The sequence below is a fragment of the Artemia sp. Qi Xiang Cuo genome, chromosome 8 (genome assembly GCF_049724085.1).
Source record: "Artemia sp. Qi Xiang Cuo chromosome 8, ASM4972408v1, whole genome shotgun sequence".
In the NCBI taxonomy this organism is placed as follows: Eukaryota; Metazoa; Arthropoda; class Branchiopoda; order Anostraca; family Artemiidae; genus Artemia; species Artemia sp. Qi Xiang Cuo.
The window spans coordinates 57,461,355-57,485,149 of NC_142801.1; the positions used below are offsets into that span (position 1 = coordinate 57,461,355).

The following is a 23,795-nucleotide window of genomic DNA, read 5'->3' on the forward strand; positions in this document are numbered from 1 at the left end:
AAGATTTTTTAGTACTTTCATAAGAGCTATTAATTCTAATTAACGGCCTGTGTGATTAAGGGGTCATTTTTAAAGAATTGGAAAAAAATTCGAACTTTAGCGCAAAGAGCGAGGTATTGACTAGGGAACTCCTAATATATGTATTAAAAATATATGAATATAGAAGTTCGTTACGTATGTTAATTCGTAAGTTACGTATATTTATTACTAATAAAAACGTTCGTAAATAAAATTAACCAACTTTTGAGAAATCCATTTAACCAAACAAAAGTAAAATTAATATACAAACTTTGTTTTAATTATTCATATACGATGAGCCAAAATCAAAACCTGTATTAATTCAAAAACGTTCAAAAATTAAATAAATAAAAAACAAGTTTTTTTAACTGAAGGTAAGGAGCGACATAAAAACTTAAAACGAACAGAAATTACTCCGTATATGAAAGGGGCTGTCCCCTCCTCAACGTCTCGCTCTTTACGCTAAAGTTTGACTCTTTCTCACAACTATTTTTTTTTAAACAATAAAAAACATTAGCGTAAAGAGCCCGTTTATGAAAGCGTAATTGAAAGGGGACAGCCCCTTTCATATACGGAACAAATTCTGTTCGTTTTAAGTTTTAATGTCGCTCCTTACTTTCAGTAAAAAAACTTGTTTTTTTTTATTTAATTTTTCTCTTAGGACAGTACTGTCGGGTTTGCGTAGAAGAGTTGTTTGCATGGTTCACTGATGGCCCCGTTTTCACTATGGCTCTTATGTAAACGGCCCATCAGGTATACGGCTGACGACCCTGACGGGATGAATCACGCTCCTTTTAGTGGCATTGGCCAGATACTATTTTCTTTGATAAAAAATTAGGTATTTTGTTATACTATACTATCTTTATAAGTGAGCAATAATTGTGTATGTTTGTATTTATTTATTTTTTTCTCGAAAACGGCACCATATTTTTTGGGAAATTTGGTATTCTGAGATATTCTGGCCTAAAACGCTGGGTAACTGGGTAACCTTAATTTTGGAAAAAAATATTTATGTGAGTGACGTCATTTTTATATACATCAGTATCGCAATGACGTTGTCACACTTGTCAGACTTAGTGTGGAAAAATCATATATATATATATATATATATATATATATATATATATATATATATATATATATATATATATATATATATATATATATATATATATATATATATATATATATATATATATATATATATATATATATATATATATATATATATATATATATATATATATATATATATATATATATATATATATATATATATATATATATATATATATATATATATATATATATATATATATATATAAGTTCGCCAATTCCAAAATTACCCCTCTCTCTGCAACACACGAGAATGGACCAGTTCGCATAGATGAAACATAATCTTAGCATTAATTCTGAATTTGCCCTTAGGGTTCTTGGATTTGCAGCAAACCTATTCAAGACACTAAGGTGCCAAATACTTTCAGATCCCAGGATATAGACAAAAAATAACAAACAAAACATAACATTGAAATCATGCTAAAGACTTATCTTAAGTCTATCAATTTTGAGCGTTTCCTGTCAGCCTGTCATTTACATTGAAATCTGTTCAAAATTAGAGATTACCTGTCATATCACCACAGAAAATAGGCGGGTCATCCGAAACAATGCCAAAATGACTTTTATTTGTTCTACAATCAATTGAACTGTCAAGCTTAACCAAAAACAACGTATACAATATTCGAATGTTTTCCTTGTACTCTATTCTTTGCTTCTAAGTAAAACTTCATAGAAAAAACAACTTTACTCAAATTTCTTTTACACAGAATAGATAATAACGTAAAAAACAGTCTCTGAAAATCCACTTCCACGGATATTTGAGGCAAACACAGAACAACACTGAAACGCTCCGAGCAGTCGGTTGACTATCAGAAACTAGTTTCACAAAACAACTTGACAACATATCACATATTTTTTAACAGTCAACAGATAAAACAACAAACACCAGTGAATCACGTAAAAACGTACTAAATCTGTTCAGTATCAAATTTGTTTCATATAAATGTCATTCTTTACTAGTACAAAGTTTTGTTACCAAAATAGACTGTAGGAAATCATTTGAAGTTTCTTGCTGTAATTTCTTAGTCATTTTGAAGATCATTTAGCCACCAACACGGATACGAATTCTAAAAGAAACAAGAACAAAAATAATTATTAGCCAATAAAATAGCCAATTAGCCAATTAAATGACGTTTCTCTTTTTTAAAACTTGATGAACGCTTGAGATTTTATTTATTATTCTTAATTTTATTTTTCTATAACGTATAACTAATAACATGTACAAATGAGTATAATACCGTTCGTGTATTGTCAACGGAAGAATATCGTTCCTTTTCTTCCAAAACGTAATGAAAACTTGATATTTTATGTATTATTCCATATTTCTATTTGATCCATTCCGTTCAGTTATTTTTTCTATGACGTATAGATAATAACGTATACAGACGTGTTTAATACCATTCGTGTATATTGCAAACACTAGAATGCCAATCCCTATCTTCCAAAACGTAGTGAGTGCTTGAGATTTTGTTATTTTTCTTTATTTTTATTTCATGCGTTCCTTTCAGTTATTTTCCTATAACGTATACATGATAACGTATACAAACGTGTATAATACCGTTTGAGTATATCGTGAACGATAGTATATCGTTCTTTTTCTTCCAAACGTGATGAAAGCTTGAGATTGTATTTATTATTTTTAATTTTATTTTATGCATACCCGCTTAGTTATTTTTCTATTACGTATAGATAATAACGTATACAGACGTGTTTAATACCATTCATGTATATTGCAAACGGTAGAAATACCAATCCTTATCTTCCAAAACGTAATGAGTGCTTGAGATTTTGTTATTTTTCTTCATTTGATGCATTCCTTTCAGTTATTTTCTATAACGTACACATGATAATGTATACAAACGTGTATAATAGTGTTCATGTATGTCGTAAACGATAGTATATCGTTTTTTTTCTTCCAAAACGTGATGAAAGCTTGAGATTTTATTATTTTTCTTTATTTTTATGTGATGCATTCCTTTCAGTTATTTTTCTATAACGTACACATGATAACGTATACAAACGTGTATAATAGCGTTCATGTATGCCGTAAACGATAGTATATCGTTCTTTTACTTCCAAAACGTGATGAAAGCTTGAGATTTTATTTATTATTTTTAATTTTATTTTATGCATACCCGCTTAGTTATTTTTCTATTACGTATAGATAATAACGTATATAGACGTGTTTAATACCATTCATGTATATTGCAAACGGTAGAATACCAATCCTTATCTTCCAAAACGTAATGAGTGCTTGAGATTTTGTTATTTTTCTTCATTTGCTGCATTCCTTTCAGTTATTTTTCTATAACGTACACATGATAACGATTACAAACGTGTATAATAGCGTTCATGTATATCGTAAACGATAGTATATCGTTCTTTTTCTTCCAAAACGTGATGAAAGCATGAGATTTTATTTATTATTTTTAATTTTATGCATACTCGCTTAGTTATTTTTCTATTACGTATAGATAATAACGTATTCAGACGTGTTTAATACCATTCATGTAAATTGCAAACGGTAGAATACCAATCCTTATCTTCCAAAACGTAATGAGTGCTTGAGTTTTTTATTTTTTTTTATTTGATGCATTCCTTTCAGTTATTTTTCTATAACGTATACATGCTAACGTATACAAACGTGTATAATACCGTTCGTGTATATCATAAACGGTAGAATATCGTTCTTTTTATTCCAAAACGTGATGAACGCTTGAGATTTTATTTATTTTTCTTTATACTTATTTAATGTATTCCGTTCAGTTATTTTTCTAGGCCTATTGTATTTCTTTTTTAGGAAATTGTTAATTTTTTCCACTTGATGGAGTGTATTCGTAATTTTTTTTTTTATCTTTTGTACTCCTCAATTTTACATCTCCAGACTAATTTTTTAATCTGCTGCTTGTATTAATACCTACGGGGTAAGGCTCGGTTTGAACCTCTCACCCTCTGAAAGTACGAAAAAAAATGCATACAGTTGTTCTAATTAAGACAATTTTCTTAGTTGATCCCTTGCTAAAAAAAACTTGACTTCTCATCCCTCAAACCACAAATCTAATTCTGAATAAAGGGCTGTAATAATGCATAGTATAAATAGGCAAGTCACAAACTGAAAAAATTAAAGAGAGGAAAGGGCTCGAAAAGGGTTATATGAAGAATGTAAAATCCATTCGTAGATTGATATTTTAACTCACATATTTTTGCGGTATGTTAGAATAAATTAACAGAGATTTGGCAGCTGACCAACTGACCAAGTATTGGTCAGTTGTCAGCTTTAATGTTTAAAAGTAAGTAATTCCTTCAAAATAAAAAAACGAATATAATACCTGTTCAACGTAACATATTTTTGCACAGTAATAAACTTAATGACTAATCTATTGTATTATGTCCATGCATAAAACGAAAAAATAAAGGAAAAAAGGAACCACTTATGACAGTCGGGCAGTTTACAATGAGTGGACACAAGTCTCGTTTAAAATTTTCTAGCCTGTTCTAAAGGGATCCACTCCAATTAAACAATCTTTCGATTTACCCCTCGATTGCGAGTTCTTCTATTGACTTTTTCCTTAAGAAACGAGATTTTATTAATACGGAGATTTAGCTAACACTAAATTGAGCCAATCAGATTTTTCACAGGATTTTCTCATTGGCTGTAATATTCTACGAAAAATTCTGATTGGCTTAAATTAGCACTAGCTATATCTCAGTATTCATAAAACATCATTGTGAATGGGGCCTAAGCCTTTAGAAAATTAATACTCAAATCACGGAGCGTGAGCCACAATTTGCGGAGTGTTCGGGTTGCAAAAAATGAAATATATTACGCAGATGAGACATTGACGTTAGTTAAGATAGAGAGTAGAGAGACAGTAGGGGAATAGAGAGTACTTAAGAAGAGAGTAGGAAGTAGAGAGATAGAATAAGACTATTGATACTTTATAGCTTAAAGACTTATGAAGGGATTTTCGGTCTTCTCAAAGTGAGAAATATATTTGGAAAATGTGTTCTAAACCTTTTAAAAACCATAATATTTGGAGAAATTAAACTTTCGGTTCGATATTCAACATGCTTTTTCTGTGGACTGTGTAAAATCGGGAGGTAGCCCTTTTTCCTACAGCCTTTGTGAAAAATAGGTTTTTAAAATGAAATATTCCTGCATTTACTTTTTTATTGCGTCTGTAAACTTCTAATTTTGAAACTTCGAGGTTATAAAGTGAAATTACTGACATATTAAGTAAATATTTATGATGTCTTATAATTTCTTCGTATTTCTCTCTCTTCATAGTGATATTTATTCCATACAGCTTTCTATAGATTTCCATGTATCCTTTTTTTAATGTTAACTTCAAATTTTTCTCTGACTATTCTTCAAGTATATATCCCGGAAACTTTCAAAAGTCTCACAAAATAGCAAATGAAGACATAGATTTAGAATGTTTGTAATTTAGTAATTCTTTTTTTAGTCAACCTCTATTAGGTATCTTGCGGCCATTGGCAACTGTGCACGACTGTCTTTTTCAGAAGGTTTCCCTGCAACTGAGCTCTCACTTAATACAACACTATTCTACAACCCTATTATACCGTTTGTATCAAAATCATTATTTTTAATTATTTTATCTTTATAAGCATTTTTTTACCTTCGTAAAGTATCCTGCCATCGCCACGAAGGTCTGCTTCCTTGATTAGCGCCTGGACGTCAGACTCGTTCATTTTGTCACCCATGTTTATCATCGCATTTCGGAACTCTGTTGCTAGGATCCAACCACGCCCATTTTTGTCAAATACTCTGGAAATGATTGTTTTAAAAAAAAATGAAATATGATTTTAGTAAAGAGTAACATATCAACGAAAATATATGTCAAGTTTTGTCCAGGAAAAACGACCAAAGAACAAAATTATGTGAATTCCATTCGTATGTCCGATTGAAAGCGAAATTGTCCAAAATATCCCTAGGAAGTTTTAGAGAATAGAAGAAATCCTTAGGATTTATATTTCAGAAATGCTTATTTCAGATAGAATACCAATAATGTTTTATTTTAATAGTACACATTCAACAGTGGACTTTCGAACTGGAATATTTTGTTTACTTTGAACAAAACTTTTCCGACCGGGCTTAGAAACTTCCCAACTGTTATGTAATGAAGAAACAAAAAAATGTTCACTAGCTCAGAGACATTTAGATGTTCTACATCAGGTCATTGGAGCCGTGAAAGGTGGATGCTGAAGAAAAATTCAACTTCTGTCAGAATCTAGCTTAAGATTATTTTTCACCCTGCAAGAATAAATCCAGCTGCCAAGGCAAAATTTGACTCGTGTCAAAAAACCAGTTTGAGATTTTTTTTTTTCCTTTGAAAGGTGTAAAATCTAGCTGCCAGAATGAAAATATTATTTATGTCAAAAGCTAGTTTAGGACATTATTTCATCAGACGAAGAAAAATTCGGCTCCTGAAGAGAAATTTCACTTCTTTCAGTAGCATGTTTAAGCATTCCTGTCTTCTATCTTTTCATTGAAAAACGTGAAACATATTTGCTGAAGTGAAATGACGTGAAATTCGACTCCCGATGCAAAATAGGACTTCTTTTAGATTCTAGCTTACAAATTTTGTCATCGGGTGACAAGAAATTCAGTCGTTCAAATAAAATTCCACTTTTGTCGGAAGCCAGCGTAAGCAGTTTTTTCTTTGAACGGTGTGAAATCTGGCCGCTGGAAATGAATTCGATTTCTGTCAGAAGCCAGATTAAAGCACTTTTTTGTCGGGCGAAGGGAAATCCGAAGCGAAATTCAGCCTCTGTCAGAGGCCAGCTAAGGATATTGTCTCCTTGAACAACCACAAAATCTGGTGGCTGGAAAAATTTGATTTTTGTCAGAAGGTAGCTTAAGAGATTTTTTCATCGAACGACAAGAAATCTAGTAACCGAAAAGAAATTGATTCTTGTAAGAACGTTACTCAACAAGAGAAAAACCAAAAGAAAGTGAATACCTGCAATAAATAAGCCACCACTCTGCAACAAAAGTTTGATGGCAGTTGATCAAATAAAGTTAGACACAAAACTTGCTTCTCCGACAAGTTTGGAATAGTAAAGTAGAAGATAAAGTTGACATTTATTTCCAGAAGAGACAAGATTAAACCCAAATGCTACTTATAATAAGAAAAGAAACGATAGAAAATGCAATAGAAAAGCGTCTATGATAGACACTGACAAAACAAATAAAAAATATTTTAGCATATCAACACTAGTCTTGATCCACCAAAAGAATTAGCAGAAGGAAAATCAAACACATTTGCTACTTTACAACAAAGAAAAAGTAATCAAACATACGATCATTATTGAGGGGACTCCCCCAACTGAGTTGAGGCTCAGGCCACAAAGGCCCATTGTCTCCAGGGAAACTATAATAGGACAGTATCTATAACAGAGACAAACCCCACAAATAAGGAATGTTTTAGAATGACAATACTAGCGTAGAATCATCGAGAGGTATAGAAAAAGAAAGGTCGAACTTTAAAGCTCTTATAATAACAGAAGAAGTAATAGAAACTACAAACAAAAAATCTCTATAACAGAGACTAATAACAGAGAACAACAACATATAACAGAGAATATATAAATAAGATTTTAAAACAGCAACACTAGTCTAAGATCGCCGAGAGATTTAAAAGAAGAAAAGGCGAACGCAAGCATTACTTATAAAAAGAAAAGAAGTAATAAAAACTGATATGGAAAAGTATCTAGCTTATAATATTTGTAGTATTTATACTTACAGTATAGATATAGATATTAGATGTAATACGGATAAAATATAGTAAATAAAATAATATAATTTAGATATACTATAATATAGATGTAGTATAGATACTTATAGTATTTATTATAGAGATAACAAATCAGAAATTCTTTAGCATAGCAACAGCATTTTAAAACCATGGGAAAATTTAGAAGAAAAATTGTCTCGACTGGAAATATAGTTTAAAAATTAATAGTATAAAACTTGTTTCGCTTTAACATATAAAAAATAAACACTTGTCCTTGGTATTTACTAAAAGCTTATAAAATGAAAAGTGATTTACGTTTTCTGGTTTTGGGTGCCTTATACAGTCTTATTGTGCCGTTTGAAGCACAGCTGCGAAGCTAGGAAGGCTCAAGGAGGGGGAGGGGAACACTCTCTGAATTATGATACTTTTAAAGATAAATAAAAAGAGTTAGGAATAAAAAGTATCCAAAATTAATTGTGAAAAGCCAAGGTGAATAATAAGCGCTTTTTCATCTTATATTTGTTCTAAAAGATCTTTCATACCAGCATGATACCAACGATGACATGAAACGCTTGGGTCAAAATGGTTTATGTTCCCCCTTTAAACGAATTCTAGGTAATGTTATACAATTTGTGATCACCTAAAAGCTGCAAGACAATACAACTTTTACAATTTATTTTGTGCTATGGAAACAAAAAAAAAAGAAAATAAAAAGAAAAAAGAATTGAACACTATATGGGCAAATATGTAACTGAAGAGTTGAAATCTGGCTTCGCATCTATTTTTAAATTAGATGATTGTTGCACAATGTGGTTCATTTTTTTGACATTGGCGAAACTTTAAGTGTGTCTAATCACTTCCGTGCAAAAATTGGAGAATGGGAATTTGCTTCTAAAACTCATCGCTCTCATGCCCCTTTTTCCCACGGTAATTACCCCACAAATTTCAAGACGATTAAGAAAAAAAATATGTTAAACTATCTGCTGAAAGACCTTATGGTGGGAAGGGTCACTGTGGGACTGTAGAAGCATGTTGTTGAAAGGGTCATGGAGTGTCTTTGTGTCTCCAACCATACCTATAAAGAATTTCTCGACGACTCCACAAACAGGGTGTAACATGCACAGATTGCTGTACAAACACAGCCATGGAGATAAGATTGGTGTTCTGGAGGGACCAAGGACCCATTTGAGTCTCAAACTATATATATTTCAACTTACTCAAAATTTGTTATTTGATGAAGGTGGAATAAGGGCAACCTTTCTTGTAAAAAGCAAAACATGGAATGAGCAAGGAAGTTGGAAGGGATTTTAATCCTCTTTCTTTCTCTAATTTAAGGTGTTAAAATTTTGCATGATCCTTTTTCAAGCAAAATGCAACATACCTGCCTTGATGCTAAATTATTACCAATGGGAGGGATGACGGGGCGTTATAGGGTCTCTCACAGTTCAATTCTCCAATTAAACCAATTGGAAATTCTTGCGTAATTCATGGAAAAAAAAGGTGCAACATGCCGGCCTTTCTGTTGAGAAGTTGGTGGAGGTAGAGGGAGGGGAGTTGTAAATGGGCATTGACCCACTTTATACTTCCAATTCAATAGATTTAGACTCCTTGTATGATTCAAGTTCGATTAGGGTGCAAATGTCCTAACTCCCTAATAAAAATCTAGAAGTGTTAGGGGTAGAGAGGGGAGGAAGATGGGGTCGGAGAGGCCACTGGCCATCTTTATTTCTCATGTCAAACAGGTTGAAAATTCTTGCAGGATTCAGGTTCAATGAAGTGACTCTATAAGCTCTGCCAGAGTCAACCCTGCTCTAAATGGGTATCTGGAGAAATCAGAGGGAAAAAACACGAGAAGGGTCATATGATTTGCCCCCAACCCCGCACTGCACTCTTAGCCGAAGACAGAGAATAAGGAAATTGGTACCTGCAGTACGCGGACCAAGCTGCATTAGCTGTTGAGCCGTCCTTGCCGAGTGGTTAGTGCTCCAGAATTGAAATCCTGAGGTCAGTTCCTGGTGTCACTAGTTATTTGGTTTGGAACGGGTCAATGGCGTGACTCTGCAAGTCCAGCTAGAACATGAAGAAATCTAGGGGGAAAACACGGGAAATGTCGGGTGATTTTCCTCCAACCACGCATTGCACTTCCGCCCGAAGGTACTGAACCAGGAAATTGGTAGCTGCGCAACGCAGGCCATGACCAGCCTGCGAAAAAGGTTTTTTTCCGCAGACTTTTTTTTAAGTTGGTCATCATGCGAATTTTTATTTTTTTTATTCTGGTTTAAACCAAGTGTCATAAGCGTAATTTCTGCAAAAGTAAGAGTAGTTGTTGAGCAGGGGATATTGTGTTCTATCGGCCAAAGGTAAAATTTGTCCCCCCCCCTCAATAAACAAGATGCGCAATGGCTATATTTCTGCTAAGAAGTTGACGTGAAACGGAGGAAGGTTGGAAGAGGGGCCACAGGCCAACATAGTGCCTCTTTTTTCTGGAGCCAAAATATGAACTTATGGCTTAGGTGGTTTCTGCACCGTACGAGTAGTTAACTCAGCTTTTGCAAAGAAATTATAAAATTGCTTCTGAAGCACATTCCGACAATGAAGTTGTCAGCCCCTTGAAATATTCAAAATAGTGCTTGTCATGGACAAATTTTTGTTAATTAGCTTTTTTTATAAAAAAAAATCTAATGCCATACTTACTATTTCTGGCAAAAAAAATTAGCAAAGACTTAGCTCTTATTTTATTAGTAAATAGGAAATTATAAATTGTGTGAGGCATAAGTGTTTCCAATTGTCTGCCTCGGGTCCAGCCGTAGAAAACAAAATAATAAACTCAGCCGAAAGGACGAACAGAAATGGCTTGTAAAAGCAGATAGAAATAGATTTAGAACCACGGAAAAATGCTTCATCTTTGAATTTTCAAATTTTTATTTCCAAAGAAATATTTTAGCGATGGGACCAGGGAACCTTTGCATATCTTGAGCAGTTTCACAGTGTAGTCTAACTTCAATCTGAAGCTGGTAACTGCTTCTCTACCACTTTAAACGGAGCTATCCAGTCGATGGTAGAATCATGCTTCGAAGAAACGGAAGATTGACATAAGAACTTCAAATGATACTTTCTGACAGTCGTCCTCATAGTCTTCAGCAAAATTTCACTTTGGCTCCCACACCATAGGCTCTGCCTCGCAGAGAAGCGTAAACACTCCTCTTTCGTCCCAAGAAGGAATCATACACAATTTTTCAAATATTATGTCATATTCGTCAATTTGACCTTAAATTTAGACTTCCAGTAAAAACTACAGGGGTTAGACCGTTACCCCTTTCTCCCAATATGCTTATGTCGACGGCATAGGAAAAATAATAAAAAAGGACAAAATCAAAGCATTGCTCCCACAGTAAAACAAGTTCTGATACAAGATGATTTACGTCCATTTAAACCAAGTTTTGTTTAAAAGACTGGGCTTGTATCCGTTTGAATCCCTGGCTGGACCTGAGTTGTCAAAACCAGCCATTTTGTATTAAGAAGTTTAAAGAAATAGAATTCTTCATACGAGAAAGAAAGGACGACTTGCACTGTCTCTAACAAACTAAGTACCAACGACATGAGTCGAAAACCAATAATTTCGTGTCGTAGAAAAAAAAAATCGTTATTAATTTTACACTAAACTACATTGCTCAAGCTTTATTATTCTCTTCGCTAAAGACCAAAACTGTATCCAGGATTTTTGTTCGATGCAGGGGGTTATTTTTTTTCAGGGGGCTACAAAAACTTATATATATATATATATATATATATATATATATATATATATATATATATATATATATATATATATATATATATATATATTTTTTTTTTTTTTTTTTTGGGGGGGGGGCAAACATCCTAATACCTTCAGGATGCGGCCCTGCTAAAAACTGTAATTTTTGTTTGCCTCCTTCAAATTTTTTACCTCCAAAATTTTAGTCCTACAAAAAATGTCAGTTTATAGATGAATTTCATTTTAATAGTTCCATTCTATGAGATTGTTTGTTCACCCTATTCACTTTTCTTTCCAAACATTACTTTTTCTACTGACATGTGTCACACCCATGTTTACCTCAGGTATATCTCTATGGGAAATATTTTCATGGCATTGAATCTGAAATCAGGAAGGGCTTCAAAGTGATTGTATTAAATTTTTAAGGTTGAAGACACACTTTTAGGATGCAATAAATTCATTTGGATTAGGTTACTAATACTGATAGCTAGCGAAGGAAAATATTTACGATGGGAAGGAAAACACAACTACAAACTGCAAATTCTTTCGGTTAATTGTATCAACGGATTTTTCGTTTATGCTGTAAATCTGTCGAAGAAGAATTAAAAATGGATTGAACTTTAATTTATGGTGTCTCAGCATAAAACACTAGTCAGTGACTTATGGTGCTTACGCAGCAAACTAATCGTCAGGGCTGACTAGTATAGTGTAGTAGTTCTCTCGCAACATTACTGATCAGCCTTGTGGCTCCAATAATTATTGTAGTGGAATAATGATGATCAACAACTAGGTTCCAGCGACCAATAGAAAGTTTGCGGCTGGCAACAGCTCGTGAAAATGATTCGTGGTAATCAAAATCATATGCGACGGTTCCCTAGTCCCGTCGCTAAAAGGCTTCCTTGGAAATAAAAATTTTAAGATCCAAAAGTGAAGCTTTTTCCCGTGGTTTTGACGGTTTTTCCATATTCTTTTACGAGCCATTTCTGTTAGTAATTTCGGTTGAGTTACTTATTTCATTTTCTTCGGCTAGACCTGAAGCAGACAAATGTAAACGCATATACCTCATTAAGTTTTATACTTTCATTAATGCTAATCAAATAGAGCTTAGTCAATGCTCTTTTTTTTTTTAGCAGCAATAGTATGTATTACATCAGTCCTTTTTTCTAATGAAAAAAAAACACAGAAAAATTATAAAAAGTCGGTCAGGAAAAGCACCATAAACAAAATTTCAAGGGGTTGGCAACTGCATTGTTGTGGTATATAGGCCTATCGTTGATATCAGAATCAAAATTTCATAATTGCGTTGCAAACAACCAAGCTCAGTACTCATACGGTGCAAAAACCACCTAATTCCTGAGACCATATTCAGCTGTGGCTGCTCCTCCAGCTTTCCTCCATTTCCTCATCAATTTTTAACAGAAAAGTAGCCATGTCGCTTAGAGCAGAATAAAACAATAGTCACACACCTTTATTATTGGAGGAGCGAATTTTACCTGTGGCCCCTCCAACACAATACCTCCTTTTTTCCAGGACAAATGTTTTTTTAGAAATCTGGTTCTTTGAACCAGAATCACACTTCTGCCTGTTTGACTAGAGAACCAAAGATGACATGTGGCCCCTCCGATCCCCTCTCCTGCGCCCCTAACGCTTGAAATTGGCACATTGTTTGAAATTGATTCACACAAGGAGTTTGATTCTATCGAATTGGGGGTATAAAATGCGTCAGTGTCCATTTACCAATCCCCTGCTCTTCCGTCGCCAAGCTTTCAACAGAAAGGCGGACATGTTGCATTTTATTTTAACCGGAATCACAGAAGAATTGTCAATTGGTATGATCAGAGAACTGAAGTGCCTGAGACTGTCTAACACCCTCGCATCCCTTTTAATGCCAATGTCTTTGCAGAAAAGAACGCATGCTGCACGTTTTTTGAAGGGAATCACGTAAATGTTCTGAATTCCTCTGAGTGAATGCCATAAAAGGCCTGAAACCTATTTAATTACTTCGGTTTTCCCATCTCCTGTTTGATTAAACCTTGGTTAAATTGAAAATTTGTAATGATTTAGAAAATATATAGTTTGAGGTACACATTGGGTCCTTGCCTACTCTAGCACACTCAGCACATCTCCCTGCCTATTTTTGTCGAAACCAGTATATGTTGTACCTTCTTGTGGAATCGTACAAGGATCCTTTATGAGTATAATTGAAGATACAAAAACGGCCCGTAGCGTGTCCAGCATCACCACTCTCTTCAACATGAAGCTTTTCAGCAGAAGGATCGACGTCCTTTTTCACTAATCGTCCTGAAATTTAGGGACTTATCCATCTTGGGATAAGGGGGTGTAAGAGTGACGATTCTAAGATAGATATGGTACTCCCCTTCTCATACATTAGCGTGGAATGTTCTCATATTGTCATTACTCTGGATGAGTATTGTACAGGCCCAAACCTCGGATGACTAGTTTTTCCCAAACACTAAAACTGGCTAAATTAGTAGGGATAAACAAATTACAGCAAATTTTGCTGTTTCAACTGGTTTCTCTCTTGGTTCACCGTCATCTACTGTTCTGATAACAGAGACAGGATATATTTAAGAAGAAATTTGATGGCTCATGTAATTTTAGTAGGGTTTCTAAAATTGATAAACGCTATGGTGTCTGTTATACTCGAAGACACGAGATTTAAATAAAAATTTTTCAGAAGGAAGAAATATAAGTATGTTGCAAATATCTAATACGAATGCCTTTTATTTGGCGAATACTGTTTTAGGACCAGACCTTGTCGCCTGTGCCAACCGTAAGCATCCTTTATTTTTTCTCCTTTTCTTTTTTAATATATCCCTCACTGCATTCCCGGTGCTGTTTCCTTATTATTCAGTTTTGTCATGTGAATGAAGAGAACCGAGAAAACCAATAACTAGAATAATTACGAAAAATCAGCGCTGAAAATTTTATTAATCGTCACAAAAAGAATTTGTCAAAATCTTTTCAGAGGATTTGTGTTAACTCCTTTCTCCATGTCAGAAATTCAGGGCTGATTTTGAGGGATCACCCAATTTCGGAAATTACATAGACCAAGAAGCGCGTGCAAAGTGTCGCTGAAGTCTGCCAAGTAGACCCCGGAAGCAATAAGAGAAGGCCGGTGGTGCCGGGGGAAAGAATAGCAGCGGCGGAGAGCCGTCGGCACTATCTTTGTTGACTGCAAACATTTATGTTTTTGATCAGTCTTTCTCAAATCCCAGGTTTAATTACAACAGAGTTGGGCCTATTCACGAGTAAGAAACTTCACGAGTAACTGGATGGACGCTGGCCTCATGGGCGCCCATAAGCTGAATTCCAGGGGGGGGGGCAAACTTCGTCTAATTGCTACTTTTAATGCTATATAATAGAAATCTCAGAACAAAAATATAAAAATAAGGCAGCATCATTTTGCCAGGGGGGGGGCAAGAGCCCCCCTGCCCCCCCCCATATGGGCACCCATGGATGGCCTTCTTCTTTATTCATCAATAGAAGAAAAAATCTGGTACAAACGAAATGGCTGTGGCTTTTCAAAACCCTTGCATAATAGTTGAAGTATCTAACAGCTATGTATTCCTAACTGAATTAATAATCAAAATTAGTAGTAAGTTTTTTCTTCGAGCAACCGTCACCATTGAGAAAAACTGTCACCATTTACATCACAGCTGGGTTGGTAGGAAAGTCTTTCCCCTTAGCTTTCATACCATCAAACATCCAGAAGGAATTTGGAACGTATATTCTCTTTCAATCCAGGTGATTTTGATAATGAAGATCCGTGTTCTTAAAAACAGACCAACCAAATGTTTTTTTTTATCCCATGAAGCTGGTGGCAAATTTACAAGCTCATCAGAGGTTCTAACTCCAGCCCCATCCCTACCTGCACAACTATCCTCTCACCCAATGCTTTCACTAAGCCCTGTGGTTTTGTAGCCATTGTGAAACAGAATAGACACACCTGAACAAGTACAACCACATCCCGGCACCACCAAATAAACAAAATGCTTCAAGGAAGAAAGGAGGGCAGAACATCAGTGCAGGTCAAGATTGAAGCTGGCTTTGCTACAAGGAAGGCAAAGAAGAGGTGGAAAAGAAAAAAATTAAGTAACAAAAGCAAGCAAAACAAAGAAGTAGGCTGGGAAATGATTTGGTGAGAAGTGATTTGGACGGTAGAAATGAAACTGAAAGGGTTCAGACAGTGACTGTTGATGACAACCCAGACAGTTCTCTTGGGTAAGATAGTGAAAAGGAATGTAGAACCTACTGCAGAGGTGACACCAGTGTGACGACCCCAAGCGGTGGGAGAGGTAATGTGTGAAAGTGGTTGGATCAGCCAGATCATATCTATTACATGAAAGAGGATTTGCGGTAAAATCTCCAGTACTTGGACAGTGTATGATCTTGGACAAATGTTTTGACTAAAATGTATCTTCTCATGCAGATAGTAGGGATTGGCTGACTGTAATCTTATAAAAAAGCCTATTTAAATATGATTACTCTTTTTCACAACACATGCGAGAGATTGAATCTGTCCATGATTGAGATTCTTCATTTTTAAGATCGTTTGTCCAAGATTGGGCAGTAGCCTATTTTCCAAGATTAAACTTTAGCTAAAAATTTACAATTACAATTAGGCCTCTACTATTAACTCTCTGCATTTAAAATAGTTACCATTGTATATAGGTTAAATATTCAAACTAATGAAATATTTATTAAGAAAACTTAGACACAGTAAGTAGAGAAAAATTAATGCATTTAAAATAGTTACCATTGTATATGGGTAAAATATTCAAATTAATGAAACACTTAGTAAGAAAATTTAGACAGAGCAAGTCGAGAAAAATTAATTTTATCAGGTGGTATAAACTATTGAGATGGTGATTAGGGAGATCTGCATTTGTAATTTCCTTCTCATTCATTTCTGTCAATTACTGAAATAGGTGCCCCTCCTGTAATTAGACACCTCATAGTCTGCTCCTAGTTATTACACCTCCAGTGGTTTTATGACAAATAGGAAATTCCATAATTGTCCTCGATGTTAAATTCAGAATTTAACAATTAGGAACTGGAGAATTTTCAGAACCTCCCGTTTCAATTCATGCTGGTATGTCACGGAATCAAACGTCAGTATTTATACACACCTACATATGGCAAGGACTCAAGAAATATTTATTCTCTGCTATACCAAGGTGTCTTGAAATAGGGAGGCCCTTAAACCTCAAGCTCCTACCTGGGATTTAATCTGGTGTCCGCTTTAAAAACAATCGAAATGGCACACATGTGGTGATGAATAGTTGGTGAACTCTAAAGCGAATTTATGCATTTGATTATTAATATAAACTGAACTAATTTTTATGTAAACCCGAGCAATAATCACTTACTCACTACTAGAGACAAAATTGCAAACCATTTTATGATGACTTTTACTCCTGTCAGTTTACTCTCTCAGGGTGGGATCAGGCTCAGGGTGTTTTCTAACAGTTGAAAAAAGTTTGGAAGATTAGGAAGATAAATCTGCGAACCAGGATTGTGATATTTGAAGCTACAGTGATGACAGTGGTCAAATAGGGTTTTGAAGCATGGGCGGTCCGAAAAATGGACGAAGAATTGCTAGATGTTTCCCATAAATTGCTTACGGATTGTTTTGGGAACCCGGCTGACTGACCGTATTTCAAACAGTAGGCTGTGCGAAAAGTGTGGTCAAATCACGCATTCTAGGGTTATAATGAAAGAAAGGTTGAGATGGCCTTTTTGGCCAACTGTCAAGAGCTAAACAGGAAGCAGGTCGTCCACCGTTGGGGGGGGGGTAGGAATTTATAAAGAACTATTTAAGAGATATGGGAACTTCCTGGGAGGGTGGCTTTGAATAGCTTAGGATGGAGGAGAAACATGCGTAGCTGTGTTGGATAAGGTGGCTTGGTGCCGCGGTGAGTTGTTAGTAGTAGTAGCAATAGTAATTATCGTTCTTTTACAATCTTGTCCAATTGGTTACGGTTCACGATATATTAATGCGCTAACGCCCACAGCCAAGATTTACGTCTTGGTAACTGTCATCTAATTAGCCTATTAGTCCTCCTCTGAGGATGATGCACCTCGTTTAACAATGTAGTAAGTTTCATGCACACAGCTCTGACCTTCAAGGGATGTCAATTGGAAAAACTTCACATACAGGGACTTATGACTGATCAGCTTATTTTTAGGTCAAGTCAATACCTAGAGGCAAAATGTGTTGGTATTGAAAAGTAAAATTCAGAAATATTTAATGATATACTCAAGTATTAGTAAATCCACGGCGACAAAATTTTAACCGAAGCAAAATGTTTCATAAGCCGCTCATTAGAGCCTAGACGCTTAGAAGGAGTGGCTATCAACAAGGTACCCATAGAACGACATAATTCTCAATCAACAGCTATTCACCATGGCTCCTCGAAAGTGGTTCTTTCGTGCATGTAGCTATATATGCATCGATACGATTGGCCAATCTGCTTAAACCCTTTTGTGCACGTCAGGTAGACTGTGGTCTGACAGTCTCACTGTTATCTTAGTCAATGTAGTCGTTGTCTTTGTCACTACGTCATTCTTTTATGTAAGCGTACTGGCACTTAACTTCATCCTGATGTTCTTTGTCCATGAGTGCTCATGGCGTGCTATTGTCAGAAACGACTACTGCGTTCATTGACTGAGTCACCAGTAGTACTTAAGATTTTTTTTTGTGGTCTGTTGTCAAACTTCCAGCGCAAACTTTTCGGAATTAATCAGTTCTCTGGGTTTGCTTCTTTCACAGGAAATAATGATCGAGACAGCACTATAAATGTAGTGAGTATCATATTATAAAACAAAAGGAAGAAAAATAACTGATGTTTGCGGTTGGAACAAACGTTAAGGGCTGTTCTGAAACCATATTTACCAAACAAAAGGCCTTGCTATGGGATATTTGCCACATACTTCCTTCTGAAAAACTCTTTATTAAATCTCGTGTCTTCAAATATTGCAGACAATATAGCGTTTATCATTTTCTGTAACTCTCCTAAAATTACACAAGTAATCAAGTTTCTTCTTAAGTATATTCTATCTGCGCAGTCAGAACAGTAGATCGCGGAGAATTAGGAGAAGAACTAGATGAAAGAGCAAAAATTGTCGTAATTTGCTTATCCCCCACAAATTTAGCCAGTTTTAGTGTTTGGAAGAAACTATTCATTCGAACTATGAGATTGTATGAAATTCATCCAGAACAATAGCAATTTGAGGACTGTTGTCTTTAGAGACTAGAAATTTATCAGTTTATAGCAATAAGTTTTTTCCTACCAGAATAATAAACATTTACCAAAGTAAAATGCTTTTTGTTAGTATAAACTCTAACAAAATTTCGCTTATTTAAAGTGCTTGAACAATTGCTAATATTCTTGTACGTAGCAAAAAGTCTAGAGGAGAGGGACGTCGCTAGAGAATTTTGTTAGAAGATGGTTTTTACAAATAAGATTACAAGAGAAGAGTACAAATTCAAACGATCTGATTAATTGGCATGAAGTAATCTCTGGAAAGTCGAAAACCGTGAGTAATCTACGCTTACAGTCAAAATATAAAATCTGCAGATTTTAAATCACTTCACTACCATTTTAATAGATATATTCCTATTCATTACAATATTTAAAGTACTTTAGTTTTTTAACATCACCGCTATTCATAGACAAATCACATCACCCAGAGTCCCTACATATGTTAAAAAGCTGAAGAAAATATGTTATATGATGCTGAAAAAGCTCTTTAAAACGACCTTTTTCATAGCTGAGCCATAGATGTACAGAAAATTCTATCAACACCTTTCTATCCTACCCTTTTAACGTCTTCCACATTGACCATCTCCCAAAATCGCTAAAAATTTAAGCTGTTTTTATAATATCTCCCAGCAAGGTTTTTCCAGGATTTTGTCTGGGGAAGGGAGGGCATTTTGCTTAGGGGGTATCACAAAAAAAAACATTTCAAAACGCAGCCAAAATTTGTTTATATATATTTTTATTATTTTTGTATAGGTCGGACAAAAATTTCAAGTAGAAGGAGGGAGTCAACCTTGGGTACAGCCCAGTCTCCCAGCATAATCTGAACCCCCATCTTAATCTGTGACGTTGAAACATCTTTTACCAGGAGACATTTAGTTTAAAGAAGAAACTTTTATATAATTACCTAAAAGGTACATAAAAAATCCCAACGTTATGTTTATTATATTATTCCGCCTTGGAGTTTAGTATCATCAGGTAAAAATAAAATATTTTTTCCATTTTTTCAAGTACGAAAAATACATTGAAGGGTATTTCTTTTCTGAGCTAATTTACCAAACTAACTTGAAAAATATACATTTGAATTCAAAAGCCAAAATACTTTTTAAATTGTCTGAAGAAAAAGCATAAATCGGACTTGAGTCTCTTTGAATGTTCTAAAAATCATTTACCTGAAGTGGCTCAAGTGTTCACGTGTTCGACTTAGAACAAGATAAAACAATAAAAATAATTGAGCAATGATATCCTGAAAACTTCCAATAATTCAACTGGGCTATTTAAAGATTCTCAAAATCTATACAGGGAATGCTTTATTTTTCCTTTTTCCACCTGGACAGCTCAATCTTTCTTACGTTCCATCGATCGTAAGACTTAGAAACAGAGGACAGAAAGAAAAAAAAAATTGAAAATTGAACCTGAAAACTTCTAATAATTCAACCAAACTGATTACAAGACTCCTTCAGTATTTTTTGATATATGTTGTTGGGACTAAATGAACTTTGTTGACCCCTTTTTGAAACCGACTCTTGTCGTCCAATCAGGGGAAGGTGGAAATGTCCCTCCTAGATTTTGGTACTAACTTTAGATTTAGTCTAAATTTGAAATTGTTGCCTAGATTTAGAAAAAAAAAACTTTTTTGTTAACTGTATTGAATTTTTTTTAAATTTCAATAAAATCTTTTTTAGATTTTGGAGAAGTTGCATTTTTTGCAATCCTCATAAAAAACTAAACTGAAAATAGCCTTGCTCCCTGCCCAGTATATTTTCGTACTGAAAAAACTGAAAAACTGAGTCTTGTCGTTCAATCAAGGCAGAGTGGAAATGTCCCTCCTAGATTTTGGTGCTAAATTTAGATTTAGTCAAAATCTAAATCTTAGATTGTTGCCTAGATTTAGAAAAAAACTTTTTTCTTATTTTTATTGTAATTTTGATTCCATTAAAATCTTCTTTAGATTTTGAACAAACTGTATATTTTGCAATCCTCATGAAAATTAAACTGACAAAAAACTTGTTCCCTGTCCACTATATTTTCTTAAGTTGATGCCCCTTCAGTCGATAACCCTCTGTTTAAGGCTTCTTCCTTAACCTCAACCGGAACAATTCTATAAGGATTTCAGGTTATTGTATTGTAATCTTATCTCACTCTATTTGTAGGCATCCTAATTTTTTTATACTCCCCGTTCAGCCCCTCAAACGGTACAAAGCTAGATATAGTCTCTAGCCCCGTCCCTCGGCTCGCTCGATTCATATAGAACTAGAGAACACGAGTAAAAACAATAGAATAATTACCTGAATGCTTCTAGCAATTCCATTGGACTATTTAACGACTCCTTCAGGCTTTTTGACATTAGCTGTAGAAACTCATTGAACTCAACTGACCCTTTTCGAAACTGCGAAAATTCCTTAACCAGTCGACACAGATCTCCATCTGGAAGATCAGTGCTTATTAATTTATGATAACGAGTGTTAAAAATTTCAACTAAAACAGTGTCGAGTCAAGGTTTCCTGTTCACGAAAATACCCTCCCTGCCCCCGCCGAACAAAATCCTGGATATGGCCTTGGGTTGGAGCAAGATTAACAAAATAAAAATGCAGAAAATATATTTTCAAATCTTGCCTGTGGTGGTGAAGTGGGTTTGATATCAGCCACGGTTCTTAAAGATGGTAGGAAGTAGCTTACAAAAACGAATGAAAGATTTTTCCTATGCAGTTCCTCAAGCATATTGAAAGCATTGTGCTCCTCAAGCATAATGAGAGAAATTCAAAACACATTCCCAAACTTCCTTTCATATTCAAACTGTTTTAGCAGTTTTACTTCAGTGCACTCACGTCGTCGTCATTTCGAAACGCTTCAACAAATTCTAAACAGGTGTCGCAATATTCGCGTTAGGGAACACCCAGTAAAGGGCGATAGGTATTACCAAGTAAAGAAACAGAAGAAGACGGCAATCGAGCATAGATCTGGGTTTATGACAAATATAGACATGCCAAATGCAGAAATTTTATATGATTAGAGTTGTACATGACATGGCGTCAAATACCAAAATAGACAAGAGATTGGGCTTGCATCTCTACCGAAAATGTATTTTTAATGTATGTGTTCCTACCAAAAGCCTGAGGCTAACACAGCCGCGCACGCTCCTCCTCCTTCCCATTCTACTGAGAGTCTCACTCTTTAGATACTTCCAAGCAGTTCCCCTTTAACCTAAGTCTTCCCTTACGACATCCTCCCACCCCATTTAATGACAACCTGTTTTTTGTTTGGTCCTAGATGGTTGGCAGATAAGGACGATCTTTGGCAATATGTCACCCTTCATTTTCAGAAAATGTCCTAACTATCTCAACGTTTGTCTCATTATAGTCCTAGAAAAAAGGATTGAACTACATTTTTCGTAGAGCTTACTGTTTGAAATACGGTCAGTCAGTCGGATACCCAAAACAATCCGTAGGCAGTTTCTCTGGAAAAAATCTGTCAAATCCTCCTCCGTCTTCCGGTGCGCCCACGCTTGAGAGCCATACTTGATCACTGTCATCATTGTAGCTTTCGATATTCTAACATTGATTTGTAGATGTCATCCTATTCTTCCAAACTTTTTTCAATACTGATTCTGCTATTCTACTTTTTGCACCTTCACTGTGCCCATAATCTTTACTAATAATACTGGCAATGCAAGGAGGCTGTCCGCTTGATCGATCTTCTCGTTGCACATCATCACCTCTTCACCCCCACTTAAAGTAGCCTACAGGGAAACTAGCCAAAAATATGGGTCGACCCCAAACAAGTTGCAATAAAAATGATTTTTATACCATGTTGTAGAGAAAAAAAAGATCAATGACAGATCCAATGTTGCACATTCCAGGTCGACGCTAAACTAGTTTTTTTTGTCTTTTCGTGTAAATTTTTTCAGTTTTTATCTTATAAAAAATAACTGTCGGTAAATGTTTATTTTTCTGTGTATGAAGTATCGTCCCGATGTAAAATGAAGAGCTGAGCCCGAAAACCAAAGCAAATTTGGTGTACAATGTACCAGAAGAAAGTTTCATAATCATCAACATGTGATTTTACCCTTCTCATCGTTGATATCTCTTTTTCACCATACTATCAGAAGGCAACTTTTCGGACATGGAATGAAAAGTTAAGCCCAAAAATTAAATTAACCTGATGTAGTGTCTACTAGAAAACCCGTTTCATATTCATCAATATGCGCTTTTTTATTTTCATTTGACATGTTTCTTTTAGCACTTATTGTCGACCAATTCATCGATTGTTGGTAAAAAAAAGAATAAGTGGGCTGATAAATTATGGTTGACTCGTTTAGAAGACCAGTTAATGCACAGAAGGCAGCTACAATACTTTCATTACCTTCGTAGGTAATAAATTATATCAACTTTCGTCCCACGCTTTGTCCAAGTGATTTCTCGGATAAAGCCGTAAGCTAAAAAGTCACAATTGAAAATTACCCCATTTATAATTTACTAATTCACGTGGATGCCCATGGTTGATATCTTGCCATCTATAGATACAAAAAAGTCATTTGATATATCCGCCACCTAACAAGCTAAAAAAGTTTCACTGCGAATGTTTATCAAGTTTAACTTCACCATTTCTCAAGCCTTCCAGAATGGGATGCATGTGATCAGACGTTCTGATAGATTCTGGGCTGGGCTCTTCACGGATCTTGTCATTGAGCAAGAGCTCATGCGTTGCTTTAAAACGGCTGGTGGTCTTACCGATGGAAGTGGTATGACAGAGGTTCGAAGGTGTTTGTTGGTTTGTCTCGACCAGTCTGCTCTGCATTAGCTCTTCTGATGGAGTTTATGTTACAGGTTTTCTATGAAACTAGCGAACAACATAAGGAAA

At 35.1% G+C, this 23,795-nt stretch overlaps 1 protein-coding gene across 3 annotated transcripts in view; it reads right to left on the reverse strand.

Moving 5' to 3' along the window:
• Positions 1–1,728: 1,728 nt before the first annotated feature.
• LOC148949603 (uncharacterized) overlaps positions 1,729–23,795 on the reverse strand; it is a 249,687-nt gene continuing 227,620 nt past the window's right edge. For all 3 annotated transcript variants that reach the window (XM_089093036.1, XM_089093038.1, XM_089093037.1), the window contains 3 exons: positions 21,224–21,362; positions 5,775–5,923; positions 1,729–2,201 (listed from right to left, as the gene is read on the reverse strand). In XM_089093036.1, coding sequence (XP_088949162.1) covers positions 2,173–2,201; positions 5,775–5,923; positions 21,224–21,362 — 317 coding nt within the window. In that variant the 3' untranslated portion in view covers positions 1,729–2,172. The remainder of the gene's footprint in view (positions 2,202–5,774; positions 5,924–21,223; positions 21,363–23,795) is intronic.